Source organism: Podarcis melisellensis (assembly GCF_964234715.1).
Source record: "Podarcis melisellensis genome assembly, chromosome: 2".
NCBI lineage: Eukaryota > Metazoa > Chordata > Lepidosauria > Squamata > Lacertidae > Podarcis > Podarcis melisellensis.
The window spans coordinates 115,518,121-115,539,890 of record NC_138529.1 but is presented as its reverse complement, the minus strand read 5'-3'; the positions used below and the strand labels follow the sequence as shown (position 1 = coordinate 115,539,890).

Below are 21,770 nucleotides of genomic sequence, written 5' to 3'. Positions count from 1 at the left end.
AAGGGCGGAAAAAGCGGAAAAAACCCGCAGGGGGGTGCAAGATTTTTTTCGTCTTGCGAAGCAACCCCATAGGGGAATTCGTTTTACGAAGCGCCTCCAAAACGGAAAACCCTTTCGTCTAGCGGGTTTTTCATCTTGCGAGGCGTTCGTCTTGCGGGGCACCACTGTAGTGCAGAGTTCCATGGTTCAGCTTTCCTCAAGCTGTGAGCAATATCATGATAGAGCAAAATTCTGCCTAAAACGAAGCTAAGTGGAGACGTCAAATTATTTTATGTTTCTTTTCTCTCCATGCACCTCTCACAAGTACATTTATTCATCTCCTGCTATTTCTTCTCCTTTCCTCCCTTCACCGTTCCCTGTGCCCACTCCAAGCTGCCAGTTTCTTTCATTCCTCCTATAACATATTTCTTCCTTTTTTCCTTTCATTGCTATTCTCAGGTGTGTGGGGATTTCTTACGGGAAGGGTGAAATATTATTATTGTTATTTGAAATATTAACCTTTGAATATCTGATTTCCCTCAATATTTCCTCTGGCCGGTTCCCTCCAGAGGAAGGAGATCTTCATTTCTTCCTGCTCCTCTAAATTTCTGTCTCCCAGAAAACTTGACCCGGTGTGCAATAAAATTATGGTGCTGACATTGGTCCAACAGTTCAGGAACCAGGCAGGTGAGTGAGGAGAAAGCACTGGGCAGGTGATGGCACTGAGCCCCACCTGAGAGTGGGTTGAGACTCCTGGCCCGCTGTTTTAAGAAACACGGTTTGCCCATGGGCAAAAGCCTGACGGACTATTACAAATTTAATGAACACCTGTTTACACACACAACATAGGAATAGCCTGCTGGATCAAGCCAGGGGCCCATCTAGTCCAGCATTCTGTTCTCACAGTGGCCAATCAGATGCCTCAGTGGGAAGCTGGCTAGCAGGACTGATAAAACTGTCCCTAAATCAGTGGGTGTCACTGTGGTCTAAACCACTGAGCCTCTAGAGCTTGCCAATCCTAAGGTTGGTAGTTTGAATCCCTGTGACGGGGTGAGCTCCCGTTACTCTGCCCCAGCTCCTGCCAACCTAGCAGTTTGAAAGCACACCAGCGCGAGTAGATAAATAGGTACCACTGTGGCGGGAAGGTAAACGGCGTTTCCGTGCGCACTGGCACTCGTCACGGTGTCCTCTTGCGCCAGAAGCTGTTTAGTCATGCTGACCGCAAGACCCAAAAAGCAGTCTGTGGACAAACACTGGCTCTCTTGTCCTGAAAGCAGAAATGAGTGCTGAACCCAAAGTCTAATTCGACTGGACTTTACCAGACTGGACTTACCTTTACCCCAAATCGGCCATAAATATATAGGCTAAAAAGGTGTGGATTTTGGACTATTGCAGAATGGTAGGGTGTGTGAAAGCATGATGCTGAGACTGTTGTGGGTCAAAATTTTAATACCTTGGGGTTGGAAATAGATTAAAGTTTTGATCCACAACAGTCTCAGTATCAACTTACTGGTGCTGATATGGTTGTTCAGGGTGGTCACATAGTATGAATACAGAAGCCACACAATCCCTGCTGGGTTGTAGAGCTCTTCCTCCAACAAGGATGAGCCTGACAGGCTCGATTGGACAGGAGGCCCAGCCAGCATCCCGCTTTCCTAGTGCCCCAAAACAGAACCCCAAAAGCAGGACCTGCGTGCAGTAGCACTTTGCCCACTTGCCATTCCCAGCAGCTGTTACCCAGAACTACCTCTAGCAGTGAAGGTAGAACTTAGCCAGCTTTATGCCCCATTAATTTGATTTAAAGCCATTGCATCCTGCAGCAGCGAGTTCCAGAGTTAAACTCTGTGCTTGCCCTGAATCTTCCAACTTCCTGCTTTGCTGGATGTCCCCGAGTTATTAAAACGTTTTCTGAGAATGTAACATCTGGATCAGGCCAAAGAGCCCATCTGGTCCAGCTTCCTTAATTCCTCCAAACATCCAGCCAGAGTCCTCTGGCTGGGCCATAGCTTAGCATAAAGGACACAGCCCTCCTGTGCAACCGATACCCAGAGGTAGACTGGTCCTAGAGACGGAGTCTCTATTCAGCTGCCATGGCTAATAGCCTTTGCTTAGGGTTGCCAAAAGTTGTTGAGCTTTTAGACAACCCCCAGATTCAGGACAAAGCGCCACCATTCAGAGATTCACCCCGGACATCAATTCCACCTTTGAAATGTGAAATCCCAGTAATGTCTGGGAAAACCAGAGTGCATAGCAGCCCTATCTTTGAAAAACATTCTCCCACACATTAGTTATGTGACCGCCACCTTTATTCTAGATTTTTTAAAAAACCATTTCTTAACAGGTGTGGGTAGAGAAACCCCTGTAAGATCATGTCAGATTGGAGAATTGTTCCTTTCCCAGTCATGAGAGCACTGTGTTGGTGGTTCAGGAGGGAGAAACTTGCAGGTGTGGTCCATTTGGAATTATTCCATATTTCTGAAGCTATGTATAATCCATGGAGAAATAAATATTTGCGGGGGGGGGGGGGGATTCAGCATGAGTTTGACCAAACTGCGGGAGGCAGTGGAAGACAGGAGTGCCTGGCGTGCTCTGGTCCAGGGGGTCACGAAGAGTCGGACATAACTAAACGACCAAACAACAGGGGGGGGGGAATTCGCTTTCAGGCACTCAAAATTCTTCTAGAACCTTTGGGGGAAGTTTTGCTACCTAAATAAATTATCATCTTGCTCTGCATAACCTAGTCTGCAGTTTATTTCTATTTTGCGAAAAGATATGGTAAATTATGGGGAGAAGGAAGGAATTATACCAGACCCTGCAGCTACCTCCCAGCCCTGGGATCTGATGGACCCTTACTGGGTTCTGTGATTTGAGCAAGCATCACCCACATTGTCTTTCAAGCACCTCTGAATCCACAAGGACTAGAAATTCGCATTTTAAAAAACTGAGTTCCTTAGGAGACTTGAGTTGTGTCTTTCCTCATATTCTCTTTTTGGTGTGCCTGCATTCACAGCCTGTGCAGAACTGTATTTATGGTTTAACACACCATGCACAAATAAAATATTTTGGAAAGAGCAGCACAGATTTGTGTATGTTTTCTTACTGCCAGTTTCGTAAGCTTTCTTCCAGCCTTCCAGCTCCCACCCAATTATATAACTCTTGATTTGTTTTTCTGCATTTTCTGTCCTGTCGTTGAAGCTGCAGGCAGTGAAAAACTACCCAGACCTGGTTCCAGCCTCCATTTTTCCTAATATTTTATTACATTTTTAAATCCTGAACTGGGAGTTCTCCACACCGCAACATTTTATTGCAGAGCCCATTTGCTCCCCTCCCTTTTAGCCAGATAGAATCATAATTACAAATGCGCCAATTGGAGTTTGCTTTAAAAAGGAATCCATTCCAGTTCAAATTTGACCCTTTACAAAACAAAGTCCACAGTTCATCTAAAATAGGGTTTCCCAAACTTTGGTCTCTCTCCAGCTATTTTTGGACTATAACTCCCATCATCTCTAGCTAGCAGAACCAGTAGTCAAGGATGATGGAAATGGTAGTCCAAAAAAACAGCTGGAGGCCCAAATTTGGGAAACCCTGATCCTTGGCAATCTCCCCCCAAAAGTATTCACAAGTTTACATGCTGCTGTGCTGAAGTATAAAATATACTAAGACTAATAAAACATTGGAACACACAGAGTGGAATCTGAATTCTTTATTTCCCCCAACAATTGCAAACTGTAAACTTAAAAGGCCCAAAGGGTTGGGTTTCTGAAAGAATGCCATGGGCCTCAGATTGTGACCTGACAGAAGATGGTCCGATGAACTAAAAATCACCCAAGATTTTTGAACTAATTCACTGAACACTGTTCAACCAATGCACTTAACCAGAACACATGGGAAGATGCCTATTTTCCAGCTGTTTTCCTAGCCAGTAGACATACATATTTTTTTGGGGGGGGGTCAGAATTAGGCGAGACGAAACCAGTCTTCTTTCCCCAGCCCCTCGCCACACACGATCGGTGTTTTGTGGTGTCAAGAAACGTCTCCTTCCCACCGACGTCTCTCCCAAAGCTCCGATTTCAACTTTTGAACTTCTTCTTGCGGGGGCCTGCTTGTCTCTTTGCCCTTTTGCTGCCTGCTTGCAAATCCACCTCCATGGGATCCCCTCTCTCCGCCAGCGCGACACTTTTATCCGCCGCTGGCTCTGCCACCTCTCCGTCGCTGCTCCTTCCCTTGGCTGCTGGGTTTTTCTCCGGGAAAAGCTCAGGCGGGTACAAGTCGCTCATGCTGTCGTCCGTCCCGCTGCTCTCGCTGCTGGACGGGTGCTCCCAGGATCCCTTCCGATCGGACTGCCGGGGGATCCCTGCCGGTGGATCATCCCGGGCGGACCGGGGCTTCCGGAGCAAGCAGGCGGGGACGTACTTCGTGCCCTCCTTCTCGCATTCTTCGTACCGCCTCAGCGCCTTCTGATAGCGCCGGCCTTGCACGTGGCGCAGGACGTGCGCCGGGATCCTGTTGATGTGGCGGAGGGTGAGCCTGCAGAAGAGCTGCCCCGGGCTTTTGGTGCTGGGCACGATGTGCGGCCCGTACTCGCCGTAGTCCAGCGCCCCGGCCGCCCGGACCAGCCGAGAGTACTTCTTGCCATTCGTGTAGGCCTGGAGCTCCGGCAGCCGGCAGGGCAGCTCGTGGCCGGTCAGGGCGCAGCGGACTTTGTCCCCCGCGGGCAGGAGGCGCAGCGCGGGATGCTCCCGCAAGAAGCGCCGCACGGCGTCTGCCGGACCCTCGCGCGCCGCCTCGCACATGGCCGCTGTGGGTGGGGCTACGGCGGCCGAGAGGGAAATAAGGAGCGGCGGCAGCCAATCAGGGCCGCCCAGGCTGCCGCTCCTAGAGAAGCGGGAAACTATCGCAGGCCTGGCACTCATAAACACTTCCGGCTCCCTGCCCTCACCTGCGCCATATGCGGGGCGAAAAGAGAGGGTTTATCACGAGGCGTCCTTCTCTCCTGTGTGCGTGAGGAGCTGGTTTCTCAATAATAGTAATAGTAATAATAATGGTGGTGATGATGTTTGGGTGACAACTCCATACAGGAATCTTGGAGAAAGAAACTTAGGCGGCGAAGGGGTTCCCTGTGTGTTTTGTTTATTGTTACTGATTAAATTTGTATACTGCCCTATACCTGCAGGTCTCAGGGTAATTCACCATCTAAAATCACAATCTAATAACAAAAAATACGTAATCTAAACAAAAATAATCCATTAACCCACCCACCCCCTTTTGTGGCAGAAGCTCCACCTCAACCCTTTTTTTTTTACTTTTTGCCTGGGTGGGATTTCTTTTTATTTTAAAGAAATATATTTTTATTCTATATATATATTTTTTTAAAAAGTTGGCTTTTATATATATGCGTGTTTTTGCTTAAAATATTTTAAGTCGCTTTGAACTGCTGTGTCAAAAAACGACTAATAATTTTAATACAGTAAGTAATAAGAGGGACTGATAGTTAACCCCCTCTGAAAACCGTAGATCTGATGATAGAGATATGATAGAGATCACCCAACAAGCACTTTTAACGAACAACAGGTTCCCAATATTCTTTAAACAGTCCCATGACTGAAAATGAAAGTAGCAACTCACCGCAGTAATGTTGCCCAATTGAGCATTTGGAGAGCATTTGCTTCCTTTTAACCCGGGTAGCAGACAGGGAAATGTGTGACTGTGGTGCATCAAAACACATTGCCTACGACGCATGTGCTTAAAAATGGGTCTGGGACTCAGTGAAATAAAATTCCTAATTGGCTGAATATCAGAAATGAAAAACTTTGTTTCCAGAAATGTGAGGCATGGATACCAGCAGTACATAATATTCAATGATTTCCCGGGGCTGGAAATGTCTTCCTATATACATAAAAACGTAGGGCTGTCGTTACATTACAAGTTCATACGACTTCCTCTCGGGGGACAAGCTATCTCCAACATACAACAGCACAGCAGCGCAGATGCCAGGCAGCTGTTTCAAGGAGAGTGGGAGGTGCGCTGTGTTAAACACCTTTAACAACCAGGGAGGTGCTTCAGAGATCCATAAAAGTACATATAAAATTGTGGCGCTGAAAGGGACCCCAAGGGTCATCAAGTCCAACCCCCTGCATTGCAGGAATCTCAGCTAAATCCATGACAGATGGCTATCCAACCTCTGCTTAAAAAACTTCAAGGAAGTCCACCACCTCTCAAACAACTCTTACCGTCAGGGAGTTCTTCCTGGTGTTAGTCAGAATCTTTTTTCTTGTAACTTGAAGCCATTGCTTCAGATTTTACCCTCTGGGGCACAAGAAAACAATATTGCTCCATCTTCCATGTGAGAGCCCTTGAGATATTTGAAGGTGGCGATCATATTTCCTCTCAGTCTCGTCTCATCCAATCTAAACATACAGTGGTGCCCTGCAAGACGAACGCCTCGCAAGACGGAAAACCCGCTAGACGAAAGGGTTTTCCGTTTTGGAGGCGCTTCGCAAAACGAATTTCCCTATGGGGTTGCTTCGCAAGACGAAAAAATCTTGCGAGTTCCCGCAGGTTTTTTCCGCTCCCCCCTTTTCCTAAGCCGCTAAGCCACTTAACAGCTGATCCGCTGATAAGCCGCTTAACAGCTGATCGCTGGAAGCCACTAGACCGCTGTAGCGCTAATCCGCTAAGCTGTCAATGGGCTTGCTTCGCAAGACGAAAAAACCGCTAGACGAAGAGAATCGCGGAACGGATTCTTTTCGTCTTGTGAGGCACCACTGTACCCAACTTCCTCAACTGTTCTTCACAAGGTTTGTTATCCTGTTGTTTCCACCAAGAGCTCCTGAAGGAGTTTTAAACTCCAAAACCCACAGAGCAAGCTGCAGTGAAGAATTTTGCTTCACTGGACACCAGAGCTTGCCTCCCCTCCCCACTTTTAAGGTGTTTTGCCCCAGCCCCCATTCTGCTGCATACTCAAATCGTAGAGGCAAAACAAGATGTAATATGCATCCCTTTTAAAACAAGATCTTTTTATTTTTAATTTCCAGATTTCCATAGTTTCAGAAGCTGCAGTCTTTGCCTATAGATACCAGGCTGCTTTGTAACTGATCCAGCACACATTCAAACTGAGGCACTTGCACCTGCGCACAATCCATTTATAATGCGCTTTCAAAAATCATGGCTTCCCTCCAAAGACTTCTGGGAGTTGCGGTTAGCTAAGGGTGCTGAGAGTTGATAGGAGACCCCACTATTCCCCTTTTAGACTTACTATTCCCATAGTTATTATAACTATTTATTAAATTTGTACATCTGGGAGTGGAGCAACAAACTACAGCTCCCAGAATTGTTGTTGGGAAGCCATGACACTTCAAAGTGTCATCACGGCGTCTTAAAATGTGTGGCGTAAATATGGCCAAAGTTCTGAAACGTAACAATTATGACTTGGGGGGCGGGAATGGGCTGCTAGAACTTTCTGGGGGGTCGAGGAAAGGTTAAATCAGGGATGGGGTGGCGGCCTGCTGTGAGCACTCTAAATGTTGCTGAACTACAATTCGGTTAAGGGGAGTTCAAATGGCTAAGCGGTCTGAGGGGATGTGGCAGGTTTAGAAGAAACAGCTTCTACCCCAATGCAGTGGTACCTCAGGTTAAGAACTTAATTCGTTCTGGAGGCCCGTTCTTAACGTGAAACTGTTCTTAACCTGAGGTACCACTTTAGCTAATGGGGCCTCCTGCTGCCACCACGCGATTTCTGTTCTCATCCTGAAGCAAAGTTCTTAACCCGAGGTACTATTTCCGGGTTAGCAGAGTCTGTAACCTGAAGCGTATATAACCTGAAGCGTCTGTAACCCAAGGTACCACTGTACAAGAGTTTGTATTTCATTGACACAATGACCCTCTAGGTCTGTGTTGGACTCCAACTCCCCAGCCAGCATGGTCAGTGGTGAGGGAGGAAGGGAGTTGAACCCAGCAAAAATAATTGGGGGAGAAAAATATCTGGAGGTCCACAGGTTCCCTTCCCCCGCTGTTATGTGACTTCCTTCTCGGAAACCTCCTCCTTTAGAAAGGCTGTTGAGCTGGAGTTTCCCTGCAACTGGGGCTGCCCCAGAGAATCTCTCCCATGTGGGTCTCTTCCTGTTTAATGAGCTGGGCTGGAGCTGGAAAGCTCTCCGGAAGCGGCTTCTCGCCTGTGTGGGTCAATTTGTGCCGCCGGAAGGACGTCCCGTCTCTGTAGCACCTCCCGCAGTCTGAGCACTGATAGGGCTTCTCTCCGGTGTGGATCCTCCGATGCCTCCGCAAGGACGTCCGGGTGCCGAAGCATTTCGCGCACTCGGCGCATTCATAGGGCTTCTCCCCCGTGTGGGTCTGCCAGTGGATGACCAGGTTGGTCCTCTGGCTGAAGCTGCGGCCGCACTCCGAGCACCCAAAGGCCTTCCCGGCTCCCGCGCGTTTCAGGGCGCACTTGGCGAGCGAGCCTTCGCTGCACCCTCGGCCCTCGCGCCCCTCCCTCGCGCACACCGGCGATTCCTGCGCGGCCGCTTCGCCAGGGGAGCCTCTCTGGTCCTGCTGCTGCTGCTCGCGCCGTTCCCTCACGTGCGTTATGCCGTGCCGGAAAAGGTACTGCGCCTTGCTGAAGCCTTGCGCGCAGACCGAGCACGTGTACGGCTTGTCGCTCGGGTGGCCCTCTTCGTGTTTCAAGAGCTCCTCCAGGTTCTGGAAGCCCTTCCCGCAGTCGGCGCACTTGTGGGCTTTGGTGCGCATTTGGGCCGCGATGTGCCTCCTGGCGGCCGTCCAGTCGCTGAAGCGGCGTCCGCACTCGGTGCACTCGTAGGGCTTCTCTCCCGTGTGGATCCTCTCATGCCTCTTGAAGGAGGTCCTGTCGCTGAAGCTCCTTCCGCACTCGGCGCACTGGAAGGGCCTCTCCCCCGTGTGGGTCCTTCGGTGGCCGCTGAGGTGCGCCTGCTGGCTGAAGCACTTCCCGCAGTCGGAGCAGGCAAACGGCTTCTCTCCCGTGTGCGTCCTTTCGTGGATGATGAGTTTCCCTCGGCTGGCCAGCCTTTTCCCGCACACCAAGCACTGGTGCGTCCTCCGTCCCGGAAGACTCGCTTGGTTCGGGACAAGGAGGTCAGGATTCTGCATGAAGGCCTTCATGCTTTCGAAAGCCCCCTCGCTCTGGAAGATTCCCAGCTGGGCCAAATAATCCTCAGGCTTGCCGTAGCCTTCCAGGCAATTAAGGAACTGGACTTGGCTTTCATGTGAGCGGCTCCCCAGTTGCCCCTTGGCGTCTCCGGCCCATGCGCTACCGAGCGCATCTTCTGGCTCAGCTCTTCTCAACAAAGCCTCACTGCACAGTTCCACGTCTCTAGAACTTTCCGGCCCATTCATCTGCTTCTCATACCCCTTCTCAACCCCTGCCGGAAGAAGCAGAGAATTGTGACATAAGATTTTCGTTGGTTTTAAAAATCTTCTGTCTGGTGTTTTTTTTAAAGGCTGCCTGGTGTTTTGTTTTAATTCTGCTGATAGCTTAGCATTTTGTGTGTGTGTGTACTTTTAGTGTGGTTTGGACTTTCTGTAAGCTACTCTGGGAACCTATTAAAGGGCAGCGTGTAAATCAAATAAGAGTGAATACAAATAAATACCCAAAGAACTCCTTCCTCTTGCTCTCTCCTCTCTTTCAGCAGCTCCCTGGACAAATATCTCACTTTCTTCTTCCTCTTCATCCAGCCAGGAGACGAGTTCGGGTTTGAGAAGCCAAAGTCCTTCAAAGGAAACAAAACGAAGAACCATCAGCACAACCTTTTTACTTTTGTGACTTCTCGAAAAGGGCTCCACTCAACCTTACTGGCCCTCTGCATACACCAGAAAAGTGGCTAAGCTCTTCCACAGGAAAGCTACCTGATGCATGGGTCCATCTATCTCAGTGTTGTCTTCACAGACTGGCAGCAGCTATCCAGGGAATCAGGCAAAGAGCCTGTCCTAATTCTGCCTGGAGGTGCCAGGGATTGAAACTGAGACTTTCTGCTCACCCACAGAGCTGCAATTCTTCCCCACTTTGCCATGTCCGCCCTCAAACGTGGAGCTGACCCCGGCCACGTTCCCCTATACATTTAAAGAATTCTTATATCCCTTCAGCAGCCACAGCTTCTGTACCCAAAACATCCTGGGGACTGTGGTTGCTTAAGGATGCTGAGAGCTGACAGCAGACCCCTGTTCTCCTCACAAAGCGACAATTCCCAGACTGGTTTAAGTTTCAAGCCCAGGGAATTATGGGAAGGGAATAAGGTAAAGGTAAAGGGACCCCTGACCATTAGGTCCAGTAGCGGACGACTCTGGGGTTGCGGTGCTCATCTCGCTTTACTGGCTGAGGGGGCCGGCGTACAGCTTCCGGGTCATGTGGCCAGCATGCTCTGGCGAACCAGAGCAGCGCACGGAAACACCGTTTACCTTCCCACCGGAGCGGTACCTATTTATCTACTTTGACGTGCTTTCGAACTGCTAGGTTGGCAGGAGCAGGGACCGAGCAACGGGTGCTCACCCCGTTGTGGGGATTCAAAACGCCGACCTTCTGATCGGCAAGTCCTAGGCTCTGTGGTTTAAGCCACAGCGCCACTGACGTCCCTTTGCGAGGGGAATAGGGGCCTCCTAATAACTCTTAGCACCCTTAATAAACTACAGCTCCCAGAATTCTTTGGGGGCAGCCATGACTCTTTTAAAGTGCTATCATAGAGCTTTAAATATGAAAGTGTCCCCTGTGGGGTCTGGTGGATTATGAATCTCCTGCCCCCAGCAGGGAAGGTCTTGAAATTCAGCTGCCAAGAACATCTTGAGATGAACCAAACCAATAACCAGTACTCATATTCTGTGCTTTTTGAACAGCGTCCTTACCCAGGGAGACCACGTTCCCATAATTCTCCAGCATAACTTCCCTGTACAGGGCTTTTTGGCCGGCATCCAGGAGACTCCACTCGGCGCTGGAGAAATACACAGCCACCTCTTCAAAAGTCACCTGCTCCTGAAAGGAGAAAGCACCGTCAACTTCTCAGCAGCGCGATTTCTCATTTGCTCACAGTTCATATCAAGCGAGGGCTGTGCCACTGTTTCCAGGGAACGTAGGAAAAAGCACGGGATGTGGAGCTGAGCAAAGAATGCAGCTTCCGTGCTTGTTTAAGGTTCCAGCCCTCATGGAAAGACCTACATTGGCTCCCAGTATGTTTCCGTGCACAATTCAAATTGTTGGTGCTGACCTTTAAAGCCCTAAACAACCTCGGTCCTGTATACCTGAAGGAGCGTCTCCACCCCCATCGTTCTGCCCGGACACTGAGATCTAGCGCCGAGGGCCTTCTGGTGGTTCCCTCACTGCGAGATGCCAAGTTACAGGGAACCAGGCAGAGGGCCTTATCGGTAGTGGCACCCGCCCTGTGGAACGCCATTCCATTAGATGTGAAGGAAATAAACAACTATCTGACTTTTAGGAGACATCTTAGGGCAGCCCTGTTTAGGGAAGTTTTAAATGTTTGATGCATTGTTGTATTTTAATATCTTGTTGGAAGCTGCCATGGGTGGCTGGGGAAGCCCAGCCAGATGGGCGGGTATAAATAAAATAAAATAATTATTATTATCATGGGTGCAAAGATCCGCTAGAAAGCAGGCGGAGCTACAGTTCCCAGAGTTCCCCGTGAAGAGGGGTTGCATGTTAAACTACTCAGGGAATTGTAGCTCTGTGATGGAGATAGGGGCCCCCTAACAATTCTTTTTCTTATTTTTCTAATAATACTTTTTATTAGTTTTCCATTACAATCCAATAACAGCCTCATTATAACAATGCCAGTTTACAATACAATTACCAATACCAACCATTCAAATACTGAATTATATAATTTAGATAAAGTGCCCCCCCCCACATGCTAGAATTGATGGTTGATGAGTTTCTTGATTTCTGCGTTCCAAAATCTTATTAATTTCAATTACATTCCGGTCATAATAATAATCCCATTATACAACAACTGCAATATTAATAACTTCTATTCGTCTTGACACATTAAATTATTTATGAAACTACAAGTGAAGCGCTCAAACTATAACCTTGTTCTTCCTGTGTGTGGAAATTATTCTGTCCATGTTATTTCTTCCTGTCCTTGTAAAATATTATGTCTATTTCCCCCCCAGTTGTTGCTGTTCTCCATCATGCCTTGGGCGAAGCTGATATTCCATTGTTGTTCCAGAAATTTCTCCCTCGCTCTGTCCCATGCTTCGTTGTTTTGCAACTTTAACAACAGCTGCAAAAGTCACTCTGTCCCAAAAAATAATCTGTTTTCGCCATTTCCCATCTCACCCTGGGAAGAAGAGCAGTCTGTCAAACTGCAGATGACTCAAAAATGAACCTTATCAGTTCCTTGGCAAGTTGAAAGACTCCTTTCATCCTACCATCCCTGGGAAGTGGTTTTTTTTTTGGGGGGGGTGGTTTAGGATGCCCAAAATCGCCCCTACCTAACAATTCTGGGCATCCTAAAAAACAACAACCCACTTTCCATGATTCTTTGGGTGAATTCATGACCGTCTAAAGTGGTGTCGCTAGCGCTTCAGAGGTATGGCTCAAATGTCATCTAAGAATTCTCACTTATGGGAATATTTCGAGATTTTCCCCTTTCAAGGTTTTCCAGACCCCCTTATACAGAGGTACCTCGGGTTAAGAACTTAATTCATTCTGGAGGTCCGTTCTTAACCTGAAACGGTTCTTAACCTGAAGCACCACTTTAGCTAATGGGGCCTCCCGCTGCCGCTGTGCCACCGAAGCACGATTTCTGTTCTCATCCTGAAGCAAAGTTCTTAACCCGAGGTAATATTTCTGGGTTAGTGGAGTCAGTAACCTGAAGCATATGTAACCCGAGGTACCACTATAAAGCCTTTTTGTACTTCTACGGATAGACTGGGGTTACCTAAGCCTGCTGGTGCTTCCCCCTTGTGGGTGGTGCTGTTTTGGCTACTTAAGGAATGACACCCATTTCCCGAAAATCGAGGAAAAAAAGGAACGGCGCAACAGTGATCAGCCAATACCTACCTTCTCAACCCCTTCAGATTGCTTGCAGCAAACCGTTCTTACCTCTTCTTCTTGCTCCTCACTGCTTCTTTCCCTCGGGAGGAAATTGTCGGCCGCCGTCGCTCGCGAGCCACCCTCTGGCCCAATCGCCCTGACCCAGCTCTGCATTTCTGGGGGCAAGGCCCTCAGGAACTCCTCCAGGGCCACCAGGTCCAAAATCTGCTCCTTGCCGTGTCTCTCGGGCTTCAGCCACCGGCAGCACAGCTCCCAGAGCTGCCGGCAGACTTGTCTCGGCCACTCGGCTTCGTGGTGGCTAAATGGCCGGATATATTGATGCCAAGTGTTGGAGACGCTGCTGGTCCCATTTGGGATATCTTCCCCGCTTCTCCTCTCAAGGCCCCACATGCTCCCAGCTTGAAGAATGCAAGGACCCGCAGCCCTGCCAGCAAGGTAGCTAGCCTGCTCCTCTTCCGCCATTTTCGTCCCCACCTTTGGATCCGCCGGCAACTGGAAGCTTCGGGTGTTGGCGCTGCCTTGCTCAGTGGCCATTTTGTGTCTCAGGCCAAGCCGGGCATCTGCGACCGGGGTGACCATTCGTCCAATGTTGACTTTTGGAAGGGTGGTTGGGCACCTCAAAACAACACACACCACAGACCAAAGAGGCCCAAATTTGTTCTCGATGAGTTTCTCCCTAAGGGAAGGAGTAGGCACCATTAAAAAGGTTAGGAGAGACTAGAAACATTTTTATTTATTTTTAATTTCTATACCGCTTTATATTTTTAAGAAAAATATCAAAGCAGTTTAAAGGTAAAGGGTAAAGGGACCCCCGACCATTAGGTCCAGTCATGGCTGACTCTGGGGTTGCGGCACTCACCTCGCTTTAATGGTCAAGGGAGCCGGCGTACAGCTTCTGGGTCATGTGGCCAGCATGACTAAGCCGCTTCTGGCGAACTAGAGCAGCGCTTGGAAACGCCGTTTACCTTCCTGCCAGAGTGGTACCTATTTATCTACTTGCACTCTGACGTGCTTTCAAACTGCTAGGTTGGCAGGAGCAGGGACCGAGCAACGGGAGCTCACCCCGTCGCGGGGATTCGAACCGCTGACCTTCTGATCGGCAAGTCCTAGGCTCTGTGGTTTAACCCACAGCGCCACCCACATAAATTCACCCACTGTAAAGCGGTTTACAGCATATTAATTCAATAAAACATAAATAAAACCATCTGAAGAAAGTCAAATACAGAGTATACAGTCAAAGCAACATTAACAGAAAACTAAAATATTATCTTAAAGATTTCAAAATAAAACTTGCTTCTGTCTCCCATGGAAATCTATGGGTTCTTTGAGATCAAAATCAGATTGCAATGAAATCCCATCCCAGCTAACTTTACAATGATATGTACTCTCAATGATTTTTTTCTGAAAACTATGTTGGCTCAGGTAGCCTAATAGCATAGTACAAACACTGGAACTGACCTGAGTTAGTTTTGCTGATGCCAACCAACCAACATGAAGCAAGGTGTTAACATATTACTTTATTTTATTTTTTATGTAAAAAATTAATTTTTTCTGTTTAGAAATTTAAAATACTCATTTTAACTTCCTTATAATATCAGTGACTTCCCTTGTTCTCTTTCCATGGTTCATTTTACATATCATAAATCTCTGCATATTTTATGTAAACTAAACCATTCAGTATTCCATTATTACATCCATCTAAACTTATTTACACTGTTGAATTTATCTTAATGCTGCCACCGTTTTCAGATATACACAATTCTTTCCCCACACATTCAATAAACGTTTCCCAATCTTCTCTAAATGTATGTTCTTGTTGCTTTCTTTTTCTATATGTTAAGTCTGCAAGCTGCGTATATTCTGTCAACTTGAGTTGCCGTTCTTCTTTAGTTTGGACCTTTCTCGTTTTCCCTTTTTTTGGGCTAACAAAACACAGGCCGCTGTAGTAGCATACATAAATAACTTTTTGGGACACTTGGCCGTATTAAAAAGGTAAAGGGACCCCTGACCATTAGGTCCAGTCGCGGACAACTCGGGTTGCGGCGCTCATCTCGCTTTATTGGCCCAGGGAGCCGGCGTACAGCTTCCGGGTCATGTGGCCAGCATGACTAAGCCGCTTCTGGCGAACCAGAGCAGCGCAAGGAAACACCGTTTACATTCCTGCCAGAGTGGTACCTATTTATCTACTTGCACTTTGATGTGCTTTCAAACTGCTAGGTTGGCAGGAGCAGGGACCAAACAATGGGAGCTCACCCCATCACGGGGATTCGAACCGCTGACCATCTGATCGGCAAGTCCCAGGCTCTGTGGTTTAACCTACAGCGCCACCCGCATCCATTATTACTTTACTTTAAAATCTGCATTTCCTGTTGTTTTGAACATGCATTTTACATTTGACTTCCTTTAGTAATGTTTTCTTTTGAAATGCTTCCAATTTATTTTCTGTTGTTATCTTTGATGCATTAAATGTGCATTCTGGAGCTGGCCTCCTTTCCAATGTTTCATTTTGATATCCTTAAGGTATTTTACCTCTGACTTTCTTCAGCAACGTTTTATCCTGGATTGTTCTATTTGTTGTTTTAAATGTGCCGTAAACCGCTTCGATATATTTTTCTTTAAAACTGTAAAGCGACATAGAACTGAAATAAACAATAACAATAATTAATATTAACTGGAGTCCCTGAGAATTGAACCTGGAGCCTTCTCCTGTAAAGCAAATGTTCTGACACACAGCTGACATCAGAAATCTCCCTCAAAGTTCAAAGTGGGGTGAGGGGAGAAGAAGGGCTTCCCAAAATCTGATAATCTCTCACATTCCAAAAAGAAAAACAAGAGTCAGTGTGGTGCAGTGGTTAGAGTGTTGGACTAAGAACAAGAAGACCAGGGTTCAAATCCTGACTCGTCCATGAAGCTCAATGGGTCACCCTGGGCCAGTCTCTCCCTCTCAAAGTAACCGGACTCCCAGGGTTCTTGTTGGGGATTAAATGAAGGAGGACCATGTAGGCTCCTTGGAGAAAATGGTGGGATACAATTGCAATAATAAAAATTCAAGACAATTCACCAGTTATTTCCTAATCTTTTGCTTCCCATTGGGGGAGGATACCATTCACTGGGGACTATTAACAAACAATTTTCCTGACAAAAAGTATTACGGCTGGAAGCAAAAGCAGGCAGAACAAAGGTTTAAGTCAGGCTACAAATTTACACACTCCTACCAATGAGGACTTGCCGATCAGAAGGTCGGCGGTTCAAATCTCTGCGATGGGGAGGTTGTTTGGTCCCTGCTCCTGCCAACCTAGCAGTTCAAAAGCACGTCAAAGTGCAAGTAGATAAATAGGCGGGAAGGTTAACGGCGTTTCCGTGCGCTGCTTTGGTTCGCCAGAAGCGGCTTAGTCATGCTGGCCACATGACCCGGAAGCTGTACGCCGGCTCCCTCGGCCAATAAAGCGAGATGAGCGCCACAACCCCAGAGTCGGTCACGACTGGACCTAATGGTCAGGGGTCCTTTTACCTTTACCAATGAGTAAGCCCCACTGAATACTGAGGAAATTACTGCAGAGAAATTATGCAAACAGAATTGGTTTCCAAACAGTCCCCTGGAACACATTTCAGAGAGGCTGCCAAGTTTTCAAATCTGGTTTTAGTTCATTTTAATTGTTTTTTAATGTTTTAAGCATTTTTTGTTTGTTTTTCATAAAAACACACACCCTAAATTTTATGGTTTCATCATTTTTCTGTAAGCCTCTCTGAGGTTTGATGACAACCAAGCGGTCTATAAACATTGTGAAATTTAAATTAAATTAACTGGTCACTTATTCTTCAGAACTGCCTTCCCTAAGCTCCAGATGCCCTCCAGATGTTCCGAACTGGCACTGGCTGGAGTTGTACCCCCCAAACTTCTGGAGGGCATCATTTTGGAGCTACAAGTGCCCCCAGCCCCAGTTGTTATTATTATTTTCTCTTACATCCTTGGCTACCCCCCTGCACTCCCCCCAGCTTTGGGGTCGCAGCACATTAAAGCCCTATACTGAGCCTGGATGAAAACGGGGCTGGCGAAGCCCTCCCCTAAAACTCGTTTTTTTAATTTTTATTTTTGCAAACGCCTTTTCTTCCAACCGCCTCCCGCTCCTCTTTCATTAGAACCATTGCTTTGTTCATCGCCTTCCCAAACCACCATCTGCACATAATTGAAAGCAGCTGAAAACATGAAAATAATAAGAATATATGCATGCAAAAGTCCCTCCAGCCCCAGATCTTTTGCTCTCTCGTCTCCCTGGACTTTTCCCAGGAGCTTTGTTTGAAATCCCTCCCTCTGCAATTGCAACACGCCTGGCACTCACCAAGGAAGGAGCTTCTTGCAAAATGTGGAGGGAAAGGGCAGGAGGCATCAACGGGGCATCGTGCCCCCCAACCCTCTTGCTGGGCTGCTACTTGGGGGGCAAAGGACCCTTGCCGGTGCCCCCCAACCCCACGCCCCCTATGGCCGGCAGGATAGGAAGTGATGTCCTCGGTTCCTCTCCCTCCCCTTCCTCCCAGGCTGTTCTGGGAAACAGGAATCTGTCGCCTTAACCCTGAGAAAGTCATTTCCACCCCCCAACTTCCCCTAACCCCCCAAAAAAACCCCAACCCTGCTGGATAGGACCCCAAAGGCTCGCCTCTCCTTAAAAAGCCCAGCCTCCTCTTCTGACAGTGGCCAGCCAGAAGACTGCAAGCGCAAGAGCCGCCTCCTTTTTCTGTTGCAAGGATTTAGAGATAGACTGCCACTGGCACTGGAGGCTCCATTTAGCCCTTTTTTTGGGGGGGTCGCTAGCTGTTGTAAAATCCTGGCAAACGACATCCTGGTCGAATTCAGACGGTCGCGACGCGTACATTTTATGCTCTTGTTTTTATAATATTGGCATTTTAGTGATTTTGGTGCAAAGAATGTGCAATAGGGCGTAGGGCGGTTGGAGGAGGAGGAAGAGGAAGATAAAGAGATGAACAACTATATCACCCTTTTTTTTGCGGGGAATTCCCTTATTCCAGCACCGTTTCCCGCTGCTATCCTGGATTGTTAGATATCCGGGATAGACTGTCCTTCGGACAGGTGAGGCTGCTGATCCCTTATTTTCAAACCTGAAAGGTTGACAGCTATGATCTGAAGGCAGCCCTGTATAGGGAAGTTTTTTAATGTGTATTGTGCAATGTTTTACAGGGGTACCTTGGTTTGCATACGTTTTGGATTACAAACACGTCAAACCCAGACGTGCGTGTCCTGGTTTGCAACCTTTTTTTGGATTACAAACTTTTTTTTTTTGGAGGCCCCATTGGCGAAAGTGCACCTTGGGTTACAACCTGTTTTGGTTTACAAACGGACCTCCGGAACAGATTATGGTTGTAAACCAAGGTACCACTGTATTATGTTTTTATATACATCAGAAGCCGCCCAGACTGGCAGGGGCAACGCAGTCAGAAATAGTTGTTGTTTAGTTGTTTAGTCGTGTCCGACTCTTCGTGACCCCCTGGACCAGATCACGCCAGGCACTCCTGTCTTCCACTGCCTCCCGCAGTTTGGTCAAACTCATGCTGGTGGCTTCGAGAACACTGTCCAACCATCTCGTCTTCTGTTGTCCCCTTCTCCTTTCCCAACATCAGGGTCTTTTCCAGGGAGTCTTCTCTTCTCATGAGGTGGCCAAAGTATTGGAGCCTCAGCTTCAGAAGGTTAGGGTACAAATAATAAAATTATTATTTATTGTCTGTAAGCTGCCAGGGAAGAAGGTGGAGTATAAATAAATAAATGCGTAATCATCATCATCATCATCTTAGCATCCATCTGTGGCTGTAGAGACCGATAGGGGAGAGACATGTTTTGTTGCAGCTGGGCAGAGAAAGGTGTCCAGCTGTGGTGCTGCAGAAACACTGCAACGTTTCTTCTCTCTGCACTCCTCCCAGCAGCCATTCCTCCTCCGGTCACCATTATGGAGGCACAACCTCACTGTTCGTTTTCAGTTACATCCATTCAAGAAAGTGCCTAGAGTTTGTTCAATCTGGCATATTTTTGCACCAAGAGGAAAGAGTCGCTGGTCCTTATCTGAGAGGTGTTGTTTGCAGATGACACAGCCTTGACCGTGCACTCTGAGGGAGCCCTACAGAGACTCATCATAATAATAGTAATGATAGTCTAACGCAGGGGTGGCAGCAGGCCCAGTGCCCTCCAGGTGTTGCAGCTTCAACTCCCATCAGCCCCCAGGGATGATGGGAGTTGTAGTCCAGTCACCTTGAGTAAGCCTGCTCTTTATAAGTTGCACTGAGCCTTCTCTGTGGTGCCCCCCCCCCAGTGATGGATTGCTCCTCCATAAAGGATCTTTTTGGTTCCAAGTGGATCTCAACTAGATCTGGAAGGTTCCACAATGATTACCCCAACTCTTAACTGCTGCACTGACTCTCTTAAGAAACAAACCACCACAGTATTAAGAGTTTACAATGATAAATACACTTTTCCTTTTCAAAGATTAATTATTATTATTATTATTATTATTATTATTATTATTATTATTATTATTTGTACCCCCGCCCAACTGCCTGGGTTTCCCCAGCCACTCTGGGTGGCTTCCAACAAAGATTAAAAATAAATTAAAATATCACACATTAAAAACTCCCCTAAACAGGGCTGCCTTCAGATGTCTTCTAAATGTCAGGTAGTTGTTTATCTCTTTGACATCAGATGGGAGGGCGTTCCACAGGGCGGGTGCCACTACCGAGAAGGACCTCTGCCTGGTTCCCTGTAGCTTTGCTTCTCGCAATGAGGGAACCGCCAGAAGGCCCTCAGCGCTGGACCTCAGCGTCTGGGCAGGACGATGGGGGTGGAGAAGCTCCTTCAGGTATACTGAGCCGAGGCCAAGTATATCAGGTCCAAGCCATACTTTGCACATTTTTTAAAGAACTCCTTTTTATTTGTTATAATCAGTGTTTCTTACATGTCCATAAAAACATTTTCTCTAAAATTCTTGGATTGGGAAAAATGCCCAAACAAACCAAATCAGATCATCATAGAACCCCTAAGCTACCTAGGAACAAAAAAAAATCTATTAGCTATGTGAGTCATACGTCTTTCTAATGACAAATTTCCCTCTCCTAGGGCAAAGCTAATCCCAAAACATGGAGCCACTCCTGGAAGAACTGCTGACACAGAGGCAGGGCAGTGGGAGAGAAGAGAAATATTACATTTAAAATTCTCTGCATGTATACAAATCAGCATTCGTCAGCATCACATTTCATACTCTTCGCCCTTCAAACCCACCTCCCTCCCGCTAGAAGTGGCAAGGAACGTGTACATGCTACAGATTTATACCCTACAAACTTAAAACCTACTAGAAACTTCGGCCTGTACGCCTGACCGCTACTAAGCTACTACTAGGGTTTCGTTCCCCTTGGTAAAAGACATGTGTCGAAGGAGCACTGGAATTGTGAACAGCACGCCACCCCGGCTGCCGTTTGTTTGAGGACTAGTCTCTTTGACAGGGCTGCGGAAGCTGCGCCCTTCCAGGTTTTTGATGGAATATGACTCCCATCACCCCTCCAGCTCCATGTACTTTTCCACCACCTCGCAAGAAAAGAGGGCCTATCCTGAGTGGAGAGTCGCAGGTGCTCAGCGGTCAGCAAAGCTTTCCACTTCTCCAGAAATCAGGCAGGAAGTTAAGCAGAGCAGAGGGGAGGAGGGAAAGGGCAGTGAGAAACCACTTTAGATGCTGTAGCCATGAGGTCTGCATTAAGTCACACGGCCTGGGCACACCAATGTGGACTGTGAATCGCTTGCTCATCCTTTAATGATCCAAGCGACGGTCACCACCAGGCTTAATTATTGTAACTCGCTCTACGCCGGGCTGCCCTTGAAGCTGACCCAGAAACTCCAGTGGGTGCAGAATGCCGCGGCGAGACTCCTTACACGGTCCTTGCTACGGGATCACATTCATCCAGTGCTTTACCAGCTGCACTGGCTCCAGGTGGAGTAAGGGTCAGGTTTAAGGTGCTGGTTTTGACCTTTAAAGCCCCAGGACCCACGTACCTACGGGACCACCTCTCCTGGTATGCCCCACGGAGGACCTTAAGGTCCACAAATGACGACACTTTGGAGGTCCCGAGCCTCAAGGAGATTAGATTGGTTTCAACTAGGGCCAGGGCCTTTTCAGCACTGGCCCCGACGTGGTGGAACGCTCTGTCACAAGAGACTAGGGCCCTGCGGGACTTGACATCTTTCCGCAGGGCTGGCAAGACAGCTGCTCCGCCTGGCCTTTGGTTTGGACTCGGTCTGACCCTTATGTTTCCCTCCCCTTATGGTCTTGATTTATCAGCTACTTTATAATGAGGCTGCATTTTAAATTATATTTTAACCCGTATTTTAAATAGTTTTGTCCCCCTTTTCCTCCCCCCCTTCCCCCTATTATGTTTTTACTGTGATTTTATTGGTGTTAGACAACCTGAGGCCGGCTCTGGCTGGGGAGGGCAGGGTACAAATAAAATGTATTATTATTATTATTCCCCCCTCGTCTGTGTGGTGTTCTCCTCCAAAGGCTGCCGTCCCACACTTTCTCCTCCCTAATCCCAGAGATTCCCTGCGCATTTGCTGTGGCTCTCCTGTTCGGATTTTCAAAGCATGTGTCTTTGCAGCTAGACAGTGCCAGTGCCAGCGATTCGCTCCCTCCCGCTTTGCTTAACGTCCAAGCTGATGGAAGAGTTCTGTGGACCTTGAGAATGGCTTGCGCTTTTCCAGCATCTT

General features: G+C 47.7%; 2 protein-coding genes and 1 long non-coding RNA gene across 4 annotated transcripts; 1 reads left to right on the top strand and 2 right to left on the bottom strand.

Annotated features, from left to right (window-relative positions):
• The first annotated feature begins 252 nt into the window (after positions 1-252).
• On the top strand, positions 253-3,053 carry LOC309365437. The gene is made up of 2 exons (XR_014166145.1): positions 253-2,206; positions 2,750-3,053. It is a non-coding gene; the product is annotated as an uncharacterized lncRNA (long non-coding RNA).
• Positions 3,054-3,931: 878 nt separating this feature from the next.
• Positions 3,932-4,907, bottom strand: SURF2 (surfeit 2). The gene has a single exon (XM_081903237.1). It carries the CDS (start codon positions 4,890-4,892, stop codon positions 4,050-4,052), a length of 843 nt encoding a protein of 280 aa, XP_081759363.1. The 5' UTR covers positions 4,893-4,907; the 3' UTR covers positions 3,932-4,049.
• Positions 4,908-6,978: 2,071 nt separating this feature from the next.
• On the bottom strand, positions 6,979-17,520 carry LOC309364464 (uncharacterized protein). Of its 2 annotated transcripts, none has more exons than XM_081901794.1 (5): positions 17,356-17,520; positions 13,064-13,687; positions 10,849-10,975; positions 9,603-9,722; positions 6,979-9,374 (listed from the first exon to the last, which is right to left on the bottom strand). In XM_081901794.1, exons 1-5 carry the CDS (start codon positions 17,401-17,403, stop codon positions 8,023-8,025), a joined length of 2,271 nt encoding a protein of 756 aa, XP_081757920.1. In that variant the 5' UTR covers positions 17,404-17,520; the 3' UTR covers positions 6,979-8,022. The 2 variants fall into 2 exon arrangements, with proteins under 2 accessions (XP_081757920.1, XP_081757921.1); XM_081901795.1 differs by lacking the exon at positions 17,356-17,520 and adding an exon at positions 16,231-16,263 and having other exon boundaries at positions 13,064-13,691.
• Between the last annotated feature and the right edge of the window lie 4,250 nt (positions 17,521-21,770).